This window comes from Bombus bifarius, unplaced genomic scaffold (genome assembly GCF_011952205.1).
Source record: "Bombus bifarius isolate JDL3187 unplaced genomic scaffold, Bbif_JDL3187 scf7180000008421, whole genome shotgun sequence".
NCBI lineage: Eukaryota > Metazoa > Arthropoda > Insecta > Hymenoptera > Apidae > Bombus > Bombus bifarius.
This window is the reverse complement of record NW_022884651.1, coordinates 110,491-123,331: the sequence shown is the minus strand read 5'-3', so window position 1 is coordinate 123,331 and position 12,841 is coordinate 110,491. Positions and strand designations below refer to the sequence as shown.

The following is a 12,841-nucleotide window of genomic DNA, read 5'->3' as shown; positions in this document are numbered from 1 at the left end:
CAGGTCTGTGGGGTGTTTTCTAGAACAAATTTTTTTTCTATTTAATTTGTACTTTACAATTTGTTCAGTTGGACATTCGATAAATTTTTCTAACTTAATTGCTAAATAACGTGTGGATGGCTATCCCCAGCTGGTTACTATCTTCAAGTTTGACTATTTTATTTCTTCAGTCAGGTCTGTGGGGTGTTTTCTCGACCAAAAGTCTTCTTTTCTATTTAATTTCTACTTTACAATTTGTTCAGTTGGACATCTGGTAAATTTTTCTAACTTGATTGCTAAATAACGTGTGGATGGCTACTCCCAGCGTAATACCATCTTCGAATTTGACTATTTTATTTCTTTAGTAAGGTCAGTGGGATGTCTTCTTTTTAGTCTTCTGTCTATGAGAGTTTTGCTCGCTTCGGCAGCACCTGGTTTGGATGTGTTGCCGTTCTTTCCTTGTATTTTTCTGCGTACAAGCCAATTACCGAGCAAAGTACTATATTTTTTTCAAATGAACTTTGTGTCTCTCTGAAAGATTTGGATTATTCATTCGTTTTTTTTTTATTTAGTTGTTTACATTCACAATTTGTCCGATTTGGACATTTGGTAGAATTTCTTGGTTGTTAGATTATCATGTGGGTGGCTACCCCCAATGGGGTACCATCTTCGTGTTTGTTAGGTTATATCCTTTGTGAGGATTATTCATTGGTGTTGAGGTTTTATCTTGGAATAGAGAGAGGAAAAAAGTACGATATGTATACCAGTCCAGATCCTCACACTGCCAGCGTTACTTTACGAAACAGCTCCAAAGCCATGGTGTATTAATACAACTACGAAGACCTACCCGTCTATACTCGGCTGCACCATCTTTGCAGGGTTTGCTCCTAGAAAAAGCTATAAGGCTAAGAGGCTATTCCTTCAAATTGATTTAGAGCTAAACAATACCTACTAGCCTCGAGGACTAAGAAAACCAAACACTAGAGAAGATGTAGAGTTCTCCTAGAAGCGAGAATCACTTTGACAATTCGTACACCGTAACACTGGTGGAAGCAGGATAATTGGCAACAGGCCAGGAAACAGAATCGTTTGCTCGCAATTAGATATATCAAACGGCGAATGTTTTCATGCCTATGAATCGAAGATACAGCATCCTCTTTGGATACAGAATCCCTGCCACCTTTTCCTGCAGATAACAGAGTCTAGCGTACCATCCGTAATTATCTGTAATGGATAACTCGACTGCCTCTTCCAGCTTTGCTCTGGCGGAACAAGGCTCGAGCGATTAAGACTGAACTTTCTTCGCTGTTGGCGTTCATTACGTTACGTTGGTTCCACGCAAACGGATTAACAGACCAGGAAGGAAGATTTCGAAAGCCTACTTTATTATTCCGGCACGTTGCACCATTCGATCTATTTCGTAGCGCCACAATTGCGGCCGGTTTCCGATAAAAGGACGCGCCACAATAAACTATGTATCTTTGCTTGAAGATTTAAGCGGCTGCCAGCCGACGAGAGTTCGCGTTAAGCGCATCTGGTCTTACCGGTCGCGTTTGTCTTTAATACTCGCTCGTTCGCGTTTACTCGTATTCACGTTGCTGCACGTAACTTTGCAACATCCCTTATTGAACAGCGAGTGCAGGTCTCTTCGGACTTGCAGTAATAATATATACGAAGGAGACTACGAGTACAGTGGAAGAAGACTTTGAGAGTATGTCTTTTTCCACGCAGGTATCGTCCAGCGTACGACTTTGCCGTTTTCTTATTTTCAAACAATAATTAACATCGGAAACTAAATTGGAACGTTGGAAAGTAAATAGTCGTCGTGTATCTGCAAGGTAAGTTGCTGTTTAACGTGCTAGATGTATCTATGGTGTTATTATCTTGCTTGGAAAATAGTAAATATTAATTGCGTCTTTTGATGTACCGTTTTTGGTAGAAAATGTTTTTAGAGTTTAATATTAGTCCAATAAAAATGTACAATCCAGCGTAGATATTGGTCGGAGATTTCAACTTTCATAGATTTCGAATCAGCTTTGTATTAAGCACGTGTTTAGTTTACAGAATTCTTGGCGACGCTTTGGTAATATCTACGATATTTTAAACGATATTTCGTAGGAAGAAAGTTAATTCGACGTAAAGCTAATTATAAATATCGAAGACATCGTGAAGCATAGATGAAACATGGCCTATTCAATTGTTGCCAATTAATTCAATCCCTCTCTGTCATCTTTTATTGTATTCTTAATTGATTATAATCCCGTGAGTAGCTTTGTTAATAAATTGTCGACTTTGTTAATAAATTACTTTTATCTGATACTCGATGAATGGCTGTTTCCTCATGCGAGTTGTAATAAGAAAGTGATTGTCAATGGCAACGTAAGCTATGAAAGTGTTGGTTCCAGCTTCATTCATGGTTAGGAACGGCATTTCCGAGGTCATCGATGCCATGACCTGGCTCAATAGTCGTCAAACCAGTCTCAGGAAATCCGAACAGGTTACTTAATTTACCGTCGCTAGCATGAAGCCAGCAATGTTATTAACAGTACCGCAGAGAAGAGATGATATCCGGTCCTCGAACAGCGAGATGCAGTAAAAATTTGAATAACACAGATCAAGATAAAATTAAATAATAAATTTGAAACGTCAAACGTGGTTTCCATCGTTAATGAAGTCATTATCAAGACAAACGATCGATCAGCAAATATACGTACCTATACTTATCATTAGCACGTATACCGTGTAAATTGATACGAAACAGCATAATTAGCAAGAATCGTTTATTTGAATAGAACATTTTAAGCCGAAGAAATATTAGCTATTTCGTAACATCGCACGCATTAATAATACTCACTATTAGAAGAATCAAAAGTTGTCCGCTTGTGACTACGTTTAGGATCATTATACAAATTTATAGTTTAACAGAATTACCGATAGTTAACACGAAGCTATTCTATCAAAACCAGACAAAATGACTGGTCTTTAAAACATACGTAATAATAGAATATATTTATATTTATTGATTTATTACTTTCTCATGTTATGTAGTACATTTTTGCTATTATTAATCCATGGCCCCTAAAAGAGGGCTGAAACATTTATAAAATTGTAGAATCAGCCATTTTGACTGGTGTGGTGTTTCTAGTGTTAGCATCTAGCGATCTAGCGATCGATCCGGAATTTTTCTGATAACTGATATCATTATATCGAATGATACGCAGTAAAAATTGTAAAAACGTGTGGGAAGCTGTACAAAACGAGAAAATTGGTTAATTGGGGTTCGATAAACAGGTTACAGGACCCTTTTACACTTTGACAAGTATCGGTCATTTCGACTGGTATTGGTATAAGTAGCCTTGATACAAAATTATTTCGAGTTTGAATACATAACAAACAAAATAAAATTCATTATATTATTCTTTTAGTTATCACTGCGAAAGTCATTACATCATTGCGGAAAAAATATAACATGAAGTAGGAATTTTAAAATAAAATTGTAAAACCAGTCGTTTTGACTAGTGTGGTAGTTCTAGTGTTAAAATGCTGCGAGTTTAGTTATTAGCGACCATGGTAAATTTTCGTTAAAGTCACGTACGATCCTTGAAAAGTGTTCTGTTTACAGATACTTAATCTTGATTACTTTGCATTTAACAATAAAATGGTCATAAATTTCATCGAAGGTGTCTTTTCGTTTCGTTTCTACATTATGAAACAACCATGAAGCGATTCTACCACCCTGAGAGATGGAAGACGAAATCTAGGAGAAAATTTTAGATCAATGAGGTGAAACTTATCTTACTATTGGACTATGAAAATCTAAGGAAAAAACCTCGGAGTAGGTAAGAAAGATGCATAGAGCCGAAGAAAAAAAGAAACTTTTCAAATTAAACAATAATATCTCGAATCAATGACTTTTATGACAAAAGTTATTTTTACCCTCGAATAGCTCTTTTCAATCTCTCGCGCCTTTTATTGAGCGAGATAAAATGGAGTTTCATGGATGCCAGCCCATGTAAAATCAATTTTTAAATTATCACTAAGTAAGTAACATTTTTAATTTTAATTAATTATTAGTAAGTAAGTAACATTTTTAATTTAATTTAATTTCATTTTAATTTGCACTTTTTTTATTTATACAGTTGAAGGTCTAAATGTGTCTTGAGAGTTTGAAACTACTGCCACGAATTCAAATTGTTAAATTCAGTGTTCAATGTATTAAATGTTACCAAATTTGAAATATAATATAAATATAATTTTTGTTTAATTATCACATAGATAGTTAAAAATAATGAGTTTAATACCATATCTACGTCCTGTATGTACACATTTATATGTAGTGCATGAAATATATGTGTAACATAACCCTATTCTTAAACTAAATTAGAAATGAAATATTTTTTTCAGATATTAATTAATCAAAATAATGTTGCGAAAAGATATTTACATGTCAGCAGAGTACTTCATAAAATACAAGCTGGACGTTATAGACCAAAACCAAAGGTAGTGCAACCACTTACATATGAAATGGCATATCCACCACATGAAATTGCTGCTAAAAAGTCATGGAACTCATGGAATACATGTAGGCATACTTTATAATTTGTTTTACTAATAAAACAACTTTTAATGGTAATATTAAATTAAAATTATATACAAAATTTAAAATTTGTTTTAGTTTTATATTATGTTCATTCAGCTTTTTATATATTTACACCTTATTTGAATATATATGGATTGTTAAATGTATTTTTTCTTTTAGCAAATGTAAAGGATGGATGCCAGCCCATGTAAAATTAATTTTTAAATTATCACTAAGTAAGTAACATTTTTAATTTAACTTAATTTAATTGAATACATAAAAAGCAAAACAAAATTCATTATATTATTCTTTTAGTTATCGTTGAGAAAATCATTACATCATTGTGGAAGAAGATATAACATGAAGTAGGAATTTTAAAATAAAATTGTAAAACCAGTTTTCCTTGGAAAAGACTTATAGAAGAAAACTTAATTTTTATTTAAATGGAAACCAGCTATCAACAGAATTCAAAAAAGTTTCTCAAGAAATGAAATTATTCAAAGATATTAATTTTTAATTGATCCATTGTGAATGATTCAATTTTTATTTGGCTGTCAGTAAACGTTATCGATGACGGAGATCTAATTTTTTGAAATTTACCAATAATCGTTATCGATGGTCCGAATTTTATTTTGGTTATCGATAATCATTATCAGTAGCGAAAAATCTTTTGGTTACGTTCGACTACCATAAGTTTTATAATTAGTATCTTTTTACTTTGTCAATGAGTAATGTTAATAACAACTGACGATAATCGAAAGTAACCAGGAAAATTTATTGTCGTCGATAATGGTTATCAGTAACGAAAACAAAATTCTCCTCATTGATAACGATTAATGGTAACGAAAAAAAGTACCTGTCGTTTATATTCGTCACTAGTAAACAAAATTAAATTTCCCTTATCGATAATGATTATTCGTAAACAAAAAAAAATTCTCATTATCGACAATGACTACCGATAATCAACAAAATTTGAATCTTTTGCAATAGTTATCCGTAATCAAGATTTCTTAGTTAAAAGTATTAACTTTTATGTCGTGACGTCTAAAATATATCTTATAATAATTTACTCTGTTTAGTAAGATAAATAGAGAAAAGAAGCTACAGTTCGAAATCATAGTTCATATAAATAAAACATTAGACTTTTGGAAAAAGCTAATTTCTTCGGACAAAGAAAAATTCATAAATTCAATTTTCGACGGTACAGATGAGCTGGTCGAAATGGTTGTAACAAAAATGTAAATGACTAGAGCAACGATTATATATACGGAAACAACAATAATTCCAATAAAAGCCTCATTGTGTCGTTATAAACGTGGGAATGATAATGACGCATAATTGCTGTCTTCCAAAGAATACGTTCGTGAGCGGCCCATAATGATCATGATTGTCAGGGTCGTCACGAGAAGTGCAAGAAGTAATTTGCACGGTCCTGCTGGCATAGTCGTTAGTCGCATTCCGCGTTGCTGCACGTACGGACTTATCACGACCAACAGATTTCAAATAATTCCACGTGTTTCGAGACCACAATGCAAGACAGGAAAAAGAGTAGTCAGTGGTATACTAGTGGCCTATACTTGAAATTTCAGGACTGGATCGACCCATGCTTTCTAATTGCATCAAATGAATTTTCGTTGAAACGACGCAGCAGAAATTACAAAATGGAAAACCACGTCAAAACGTTTTGTATTGTCCTCGTGTTCAGAATCCACTGTCGAAGCGGTTCCCCGTGCAGTAGCTGCACAGTGCATTCAGCAGGTTCCGTGTTATCGAGAACACAGTTTTTAAGGCGCATGAAATTTTATTATCATTCAACGTACATGCTTTTCCTATACATCCAAATCTGGTAAGTAGAGGCCACAAAATCAAAAATGCAAAGGATGTTGATGAAGGTTGTTGACTGATTCACCGAATTTGTGTCCCCCGGCCAGACTATAATCGATCATCTGTAACTGGATCAGACTGTAACTGGATCACTTTACGCAGACGTACTTGATCGTCTTTGGAAAGAATTCGTAGGGTCAACCGGAACACGTACCAATTACGAGAATGGTTTCTCCTGCACGACAGTGCTTCAGTACACTAGTCGTTGATTACCTTCGTTTCCATCATTCGTTTCTATCAGCAACCTTTTGCTAGAAAATCGGTTGCAGCGATTCATCTTTCACTCTTCCATCTTCTACTGTCCGGGTTTGGCGCCTGCTGACTTGTTTCTGTTTCCTAAGCTGAAAGTGGCACTACGAGGATAGCGTGTTTGGACGATGTAGAAACGATCCAGAAGAGCGTGACGGTTCTTTTAAGTCCAATTTCAAAAGAGGACTACGCACAGCGAAAGGATGCACGTTGACTAATAGATAATGAAATTTCATTTATCTGAAAAGCTGTGTTCTTAATAACGTTGGTCCCGGAACTTCCTGAGCGAACTGTGTATACGAGACACCCTGTATATTGCAGTGTAGAAAAGCTGAAGAATAATGGAACGTTTGTAACGAAACGTTCAAAAGGCTGTAATTAAATAAACAGATCAAAGAAGAGATAGACGAAGCTACGGGAAGAGAAGAGATTGACAGTACAATCGGGTCATTGGATGTAATAACAGCGGCCTATTATTATAAGTAATGAATAGCATGACTCATAATGAAATGATTTATCTCATTTATTCCATAGTCAATCAGACAATGGGTTCCTTTTAGTTGACCACAACAGTGGCGATGGGAGCGATGGTAATAGTGACGGTAGTGACAGTGGTATCAGCAGAAGAACGGTTGTTCGCGCTGTGTATTTCTGGCACTGGGTTTCTCTAGCTCTTTCACAATATCGAGGCAACGCTTGCAATAAATCTGTGGTGTGGTGCGATATGGCAATCGGCAGGCTGCGTGACATTTCGATGCTACGAAACTCACTGATGCTGTGATTCAATGTTGATCGACGGCCAAGGTATTCGTCGTTGGATTAGATCACGTCATCTGGTCACAAGGTAGCATTTATTATCGTTGCAACGTGCTTTTGTTAAAACAATTTTCTATTTCGTACTATACAGTGTTTAATAATCATTTAATTCAAACCGAAAGGGATCTGCATTATTAGAATGGCCTAATATTTAAAGGAGCTACTATCCGAATATTGAGTTATCTAAACAGAACGTCTGTTAGTGACAAATGCTGTTCGTAATTCCCATATTTTTCTGTTTGAAATACCATTCTTACATTTAATAGTAGGATGTCTTAGCTAAATGAGTTCAGCTAAATATCTGCCTTATTTATGGGTGTATGAGAGTATTTTCTTGTCAGGACAAAGTTTAGCTATTTGAAGCTTTGTAATGTGGCTTGTGTGTAATACAGTTTTATGGAAATGATTGCACTGAGAGGCATCATCGTGATCCGCATCAACACCTGTTTTGGTATACGTAAACAAAGATGTACTCAACAACACACTTGGTTATTGATTTTGGCAACTAAGTGATTGAGGATTTTGTCATTAGGTGATAACCCAATGCCAATCCAATAGTTCCAGTACATCTACAACAAATCATGAACTTACGTTCTACAAAGATCTTCAAAAGTACTTCATTAGAGGAATAATAGAGTGATGGAACGAAGAATAGAGAAATTTAAGACTTATCAAGCTACGCTAAGTCTGTAACAATATAAATGATGACAATCTGGCTTTACTGTTGAATGGAAAAGATCAAGTAACATTAACTCGATTAAGAATAAGACACAACTCTATCAACCTTGTTATCAAAACTGAGCTAAATATTTGTGATATTTAAGGCATATTGAGCTTCATCGAAGGTATCCTAATCTCCTACCTTAATTAGAATATTAGAAGGGTACAACATGACCTGACAAACTATAAAACTACATAACATGCTATAAAAAGAAGACTCTGACAAAAAAGCTCCAGATTTTCTGAAAGATATTGCTTTACAATAATTATGTGTTCTGTCTCACTGAGCATTCTCACCTGGTCATTAATAATCTTAGGAGTTACACGTTGATCTTAAACACACAATAAAAAAGAAAGATGACGTATAGTACTAGACATGTGGCTGATGCTTGTATTCTATTTAATATAAGTAGGAAAAGAAGATGATGAGCTGCTAACAGTAAACAGTGGATGAATAATATTGTACGTATGTTTCTTAACTAACGTGCCATGCTGTGTGAGCCACAGGTGGCTTACATGTACTATACTTTCTGTTTACACGGTTGATGTTTGCAGAATAAACAGATAGCTTATTATTGTAAAATATTTCAAATATTTACAGATAATTAGCGATTAATTATGTGTGCAATTACGTATTCGTAACTATGAACAATAGAAATTTCATGTTTTATATTGTATCATACAGAATGTCCACTTTAAACGCATATATGGTATCTATTATTTCATTATCTATTGAAATTGTTATTGTTATTTCAATCAATCAATATTGTTATCAATTGTTATATACAGAGATATCGATACCAATGTATTTCTTTAAATTATTCTATTATCATCAATTTATTATACATTTCACGATGTATTCAACGATATGAATGGGATGTGAAGAATATGATCGATGTACGAACAGCAATTTCCGGCGTCTTTATAAATGTTTATGCTAAGTTTTAAATTGGATAACACGGAGACGATGGATAATGGGATACAGACACACGTACCTTTGCCTATTGTCACAGAGTAAAGTGATTTAGCAATGAAAAGGAAAGCAACAAACTAATCTTGAGAGCAACTCGTCTGCGTGAATTTACTAAAAAACTACTTACAAATATAATCATGGAAAACGTTGCAACTAAAGTATTAGAAAATGTTTGTTTAAAAATCATTAAAAAAGACAGCAGTGGTTTACTTTGGTTACTACAAGATAAAATTGGAAAATTAACAAATCGCTATGTATTATGTATTTTGAGTTGCGTTCAACAATGATGTGCATATTCGGACAATAATTTCAAATGTAGCTAAAATATTTGTTGCATTGACTAAATGTGAAGTTTGTTTTTTCGACCGAAAGTTATAGGAAGCTTACATGCAATGACATAATTACTATGTAAAATCCTACAGAGCTACATTTACTGTAAAAAGCGTAGGATATCATTGAATACATTCATATTACGATGTATTATTTAAAAAAAATGGAGTCTATGTTATTTGTATTATGTATTTAAAAAAGGTCAGAAATATTAGCATCAAGTAGTACACCATGCCGTAAAGTTTGTAATAAATTCCAAAAAAAAGCGATGGCTTTGTTTCATCGTATGTTTACATGTATCTGTGGTAAAACTACAGTTTTACTACGGCTGTTTATACTCTGAACATCAAGATTTTAAATAGAAAATACAGCATGGGCCACCTGTGGCTCACATAGCATGAAACATATTAATTAAGATACATATGATATCACTTAATCGCTACTCATTGTTAAATTCTCATATTTTCGGATACTACGTGTTCTTTAGTGATTTATAAATATGGAAAATGTGGAGAAGCAAAAGAATAAAAACTTCGTTTCATTACATTAGTCAATGCAACAAGTATTTTAATTATATTTAAAATTTTTTTCAAACATTGCATATCACATACATTATTAAAGGTATCGTGAAATACAAAAAGACGATTTGTTGATTTGCAATTTTATCTTAATAATTGAAATAAAACTGGACTTCCAATAATAATTGAAATTGCTTTAATGAATTTTACAGAAACATACTGTGATGCCTTAATTAATTAATAATAAATCCATTTTTCAATATCGTATCTTTATAAATGCTTAGGAAACGAAAATTCAATTCAAATTTTCTCTACCAGTTTTAATAGACAGTTTTCATAGACAAAATTCTTACAGGAAGAAACTTGGTAACAAGTTAATATCGCTGTCTTTCTAAATAGCACACGTGCATTTCAAATAATATTTAATACTTCCAACAAATTAGGTTCGATCTTGGAAATGATCAAGTTTCTTCAGAAAATCATTTATATTTCTCAGATTAATTTCCATATGTAATAAATTTATTAAACGCATTGTAACTTACATGTTGGTCTCGTCCTATTCGGTCTCGTCAATGGAATCCATGGTCTTTGAGGTGGATGATTTGCAGTAACTGAAACAAGAAGTTTGTATTAATTAGTAAAGGCAGCGCCAAATTATAAAACGTAATTAATGACATATTTATGAACTAATTTACGCATTTATCAAATTATATATTTGTATATTATACACGTGTATTTTTGGAAGACTTATTTTATTTATTTATTTGTTTAAAGTGAAAAATCAGCAGGTCACTTGTAATCATTTTGAAAACTGAAGGTCATTTTAATATTGTGCAAATAATGAGTGCATTTAATGTGTGCGAATAAATTTTCTGTAGTTATTCACTGAAATATTTACAACGTTTATTACGTAATTAAGATGAATCTGTATGAATACCAAACAAGTATCAATTCCATGCATAGCAATTAGTTGCAGGTGTATGCTGTCAACTTAAGTACTATCGAATTAAACATAGCATACTCTCAATTGACAACAATTGCATAAAATACGAAGCGATATTTTAATTATTAACAATATTAACACACATGTTATTAAATATAACAATATATGTTATTAAATTAGAGAAAAATGATTAAAAAATCCCAAGTACTCGATAAAAGATTAGAGGTAGGGTTTAATAAATAATAATAGATAATAATAATAGAATAAATAATAAAAGAGGTAGTTTGGAGTTAGAGTAAGAATGTTTTCACAGACCAAAGTGTTCAACTTTTGGAATTTTTGAAAGTTTGATGCTAAAGCACTTGAACGATATACAGAGTGGTTGGTAACTGGTAGTACAAGCGGAAAGGGGGTGATTCTACGCGAAAAAAGAAGTCGAAAATACAGAATAAAAATTTTTCGTTTGAGGCTTTGTTTTCGAGAAGATCGACTTTGAATTTTCGGTCGGTACGCGTGCACTTTATCGCGTCTCGTTATAACGGATCTCACTGTAGATCGTTGTCTCGATGGAAAAATGAAAAAAAAATTTATTCTATATTTTCAACTTCTTTTTTCGCGTAGAATCACCCTCTTTCCGCTTGTACCACCAGTTACCAACCACCCTGTATAATCTCATCAATTTTGTCTACTTGAAGCAGTTGCTACCCCGCGTCCGTATCGAAATCATTTTATTAACGCGTGACTTTTTAAAAGAAATATAAATTCTATTAAAAATGATTATTATTATTTCCATAGTATCATTCCAGCTGTATATTTATGATCCATTAACGAACCCCAATTTGGCTAACATAGTTGAACAAGAGCTACGTGAACCGATTTACCAAATAAGTGGCTGATATATAGGTTACGTTTTATAGTACCGTAAAATGACCCACTTCTCGCAGAAGCTTTAAAAGCGGAGCAGTAAAACAGAGAGAAAGAGGGTGAGCGAGGAATCGGAATATATGAAGAGGTACATAGCGGAGAGCGTTAACGACTCTCCGGAAATGGCGGTAACAACCTTGAAACCCAGAGACGTGACTCAACTCTGGCACAAATGGCGGTACATTAGACAAGTGGCAGGAGCAAAGTACGACGAGGCGCGAAGGTAATCAAAATTAACAATTCAAAGCCTCTGACGTCGTACTAGTCGTAGAACGTGTTGAAGACTCGGCAAGAGTGCTCTTGCCTTCGTCTCCTTATATCCGCAACCAACCAGCTAGTTGACAGACAGAGTTCGGGTAGTAATCTTCCAGTTGAAGACCAGTTCTAACGAAATTCCTCCAACATAGAGGAGCTGGAACTCTCGACTCGTAATTTGTTCGTGTTGCCATTCGACGCAATTCATTTGCTAAATTTGCCCTACGTCATGTCACGACGTACCGCTGTCCTCAACAGAATTCCAAGTTGGAGAACGCCGAACCGGAAATTGAACTTAACTTTCTATTTAGTTTTCGCAGCCAGTTCCAGAAGTTCACAAGTATGTAGCAGGATCAATTGCGGAAGGCTTGGCGAACGTTAGAGAACTCGCTCGTCAAGAAACTTTCGACAACTTTAGCCTTCTCGTCAGTCGCGCAAACGTAGGACGGGGAAAAAATGTTTCGTTCTGTATTAGACGCGCGAGCGTTTATTAAACGCTATCCTGTTTCATTATTGAACGAATTCTATGCAGAAAATTATTTGACGCAACGTGTAATGTAAGTACAATCGTTCGTTGTATCTTTGAATGGGAATAAATTACGTCAGTAGCAATTTTGATAATTTTCCGACAATCTGTTTGAGATAAATTGCACAATTCTGAAACTTCTAAA

General features: G+C 34.1%; 1 protein-coding gene and 2 long non-coding RNA genes across 4 annotated transcripts in view; 2 read left to right on the top strand and 1 right to left on the bottom strand.

The window, feature by feature from the left end:
* The window catches only part of LOC117212943 (CCR4-NOT transcription complex subunit 6-like), a 126,426-nt gene that overhangs the window by 17,441 nt on the left and 96,144 nt on the right, over positions 1–12,841 (bottom strand). For both annotated transcript variants that reach the window (XM_033458102.1, XM_033458103.1), the window contains exon 2: positions 10,591–10,659. In XM_033458102.1, the coding sequence (XP_033313993.1) occupies positions 10,591–10,659 (69 nt within the window). The remainder of the gene's footprint in view (positions 1–10,590; positions 10,660–12,841) is intronic.
* On the top strand, positions 3,951–4,768 carry LOC117212956. Its single transcript, XR_004488566.1, has 3 exons — positions 3,951–4,019; positions 4,384–4,561; positions 4,739–4,768. It is a non-coding gene; the product is annotated as an uncharacterized LOC117212956 (long non-coding RNA).
* On the top strand, positions 6,753–7,535 carry LOC117212960. Its single transcript, XR_004488570.1, has 2 exons — positions 6,753–7,173; positions 7,252–7,535. It is a non-coding gene; the product is annotated as an uncharacterized LOC117212960 (long non-coding RNA).